Source organism: Acomys russatus, chromosome 4 (genome assembly GCF_903995435.1).
Source record: "Acomys russatus chromosome 4, mAcoRus1.1, whole genome shotgun sequence".
Lineage (NCBI taxonomy): Eukaryota > Metazoa > Chordata > Mammalia > Rodentia > Muridae > Acomys > Acomys russatus.
In genome coordinates, this window is record NC_067140.1 from 21,899,509 (window position 1) to 21,902,053 (window position 2,545).

The window sequence follows — 2,545 nt, forward strand, 5'->3', positions numbered from 1 at the left end:
ATGCGGACGCTGAGATGGTTCTTGTTCCTGCCTCTGTGCGTCTCCTGTGCCTGGGCATTCTTGTTTCCCTCGCTGAGGGAGAAAACCAAAGAAAGCCCAGGAAAGGTGCCGTGCGGAGGGCATTTCCGCACTAGACAGAATGTTCCAGATCATGCCCAAAGCTGGCTTGGGAGCAAATGGCTCTGGCTTTTTTTCGTCGTTATGATATATGTAATGTTGAAGTTTCGAGGAGACAGTGAGAAGAATAAGGTAAGGGGACCCTGGTGACACCACAACCATTCGGTCTCAGAAACCCAGGTTTCAGTTCCTAGAGCCAGGACTACCAGTGTCTCAAACTTGTGGCCAGAAAACCCTAGAGGGTCCTGGCAAAAGCTAGGCAAATTTCTTCCTCGGCGATGACAGCAGTCACCACACCCACAGACAGTGGGACAGTTTGAGACGGGCTGCTACGCTGCTCACAATGTTTCTGCGAAGTAAGCTTTGTTTTTCCAAATTGAGAGTAGATTCAAGATCTTGTGGTGTGTGTCAGAACATCTCATAGAGCCAGGCTCACACACACACACCCAGGCAAGTTTTATGTTCATTACTTTTGACTGATGACAAATTTCTGAACCAAAGGAAATATTTTCTCAAGTAGAGGAAGTTTGAGACCTATACCAGGATAAAGAACAGTGACCAATGTTCCCCACAGTGACTCGGTAGCTCTTCAGGGATCAGAGGGGCAGAGGTGCCATCTTAGACACAGTGGCCAGGGGCTGGGAGATGTCTCCATCTGAAAAGTGCTTGCTGTGTAACCTTGAGAGCCTGATTTCAAACCACAGAAGCCACATAAAATCCAGCCTTGGTGGCATACACCTGTAACCCAAGAGCTGGGGAGGTAGGGACAGGAGGACTCTGTTAGCCAGCCAGTCTAGCAGAAGTCTGGAGTTCCAGATTTGGTTGAGAGACTTTGTCTCAGAAAATAAGGTGAAGTGATGGAGGAAGGCACCCAGTGTCTGTCAACCTCCACACACGGGTGTTTACACAAGACAAGACATTCTAGCTCAAGCAGAGGCTGGCAAGCTGCCTGTAAGGAGCCAGGTGGAAATCATTTTCAGCTCCACAGGCCAGAGAGTCTCAGTGGCAGCTACTTCATTTCTGCCATTTGAGCCTGAGAACAACCACAGCTAAAAGGCAAAAACAAACAAACAAAACAAAACAAAACAAAAAACCTGAGTTTGGCTATGTGCCAATAAAACTTTATTTACAAAAAACAAAGTGGCAGGCCACTTTGGTCACAGTTACATCCAGACTAAGTTTACATTGTGGTTCCCTCAGATGAGCTTAACTTTTGGAACTGTGTCTGAACCAGTGAGGCCACAGGACTCACTCACCTTGAATATCTTTTTTGACAGGAGCAGAATCCTACTAGTCTTCGAGGCTGTCAATTTCGCTCTTCACCAAAGAAAAATCAGAATGTTTCCCCCAGCAAAGACTTCACTTTTAATACTTTAACCCAGCTCGAGATGGAACTGGTGAAATTTGTGTCCAAGGTGCGGAATCTTAAAGTCTCCATGGCAACTAGCAGTAACCCCAGGCTGCACGTCCCAGAGATACCTATGGACCCGCACAATAATGTCACAATCTATGAGATATGGGGAGAGGAGGAATCTGAGTAAATGGCCTTATAGCAAATATGAAAGACAATAAGTCAAGTGTTGACAGACAGTATCCAAACTAATAAAGACTATTCTGAAGAAGGGGTCCCCCATGTGAGATCTTTCTCCCCACCCCACACCCCCTTTTTTAAAAATGAGTTTAAAATGAGTCCCTGTAGCCTTGGAAGCCACAACTCTTTTTCCCTTTCCTGAATCCTCCACAGGACTGAACAGGGACATTCCCAAGCGCCGAACACTGGTCCCGGGGGTCTGCCAGGCTCCGGGGTGTGGAGGCTGGTGCTGGTGTCATTGTCCAGGACACACTTGATTTGTACATACTATGTGCAGATATCCAATTCAGAATGATTAACTCCATCACAACCTGTAACTTTAAAGATAGGTTTAAAACGACAGTGATTCTGGCCAGGAGAGAGAGTTCTGGGACCATCTGCTTCTCTCAGCCAGGAAAATTTTTCTAGCCCTTCCATTCCACAGACCTTAGATGTTGTAAGCTTCTTTTCCCTACCAAACCAGCTATTACACGTGGATTTGTAGGGTAGAGAAACAGCTGGTTTTAAGAGCATGCCTGCAGTGCCAGCGCTGGCAAAGGCTGATGCTCGGGGTTGCAAGTTCAAAGTCAGCTGCATGGAGTAGGCAGGGGAGGAGATTATCTTCTGTGGATCTGGGTTAACGATACAGATAAACTAAACAAGGCCTCTGAAATTAGTCTTTAAAAAAAATAATTTTTTTACGTGTACATGCCTGAAGTCTGTCTGTGCACTATAGGCATGCAGGTGCCCTCAGAGGCAGAAGAGGGTACCAGATCCCTGGGAACTGGACTTAGAGGTGTTTGTGAGCCCCCCTTGTGAATGCTCTTAACAACCGAGCCATATTTGGCTTGCTTTAGT

General features: G+C 46.6%; 1 protein-coding gene across 1 annotated transcript; it reads left to right on the top strand.

The window, feature by feature from the left end:
• On the top strand, nt 1–1,658 carry LOC127188533 (protein FAM209-like). Its single transcript, XM_051144965.1, has 2 exons — nt 1–249; nt 1,395–1,658. Exons 1-2 carry the CDS (start codon nt 1–3, stop codon nt 1,656–1,658), a joined length of 513 nt encoding a protein of 170 aa, XP_051000922.1.
• The last annotated feature ends 887 nt before the right edge of the window (nt 1,659–2,545 follow it).

Coding starts and splice junctions, on each gene's coding strand:
- LOC127188533 (XM_051144965.1), top strand. CDS start 1: ATGCGGACGCTGAGATGGTTCTTGTTCCTGCCTCTGTGCGTCTCCTGT. Junction 250..1,394: donor GAGACAGTGAGAAGAATAAG/GTAAGGGGACCC, acceptor CTTTTTTGACAG/GAGCAGAATCCTACTAGTCT.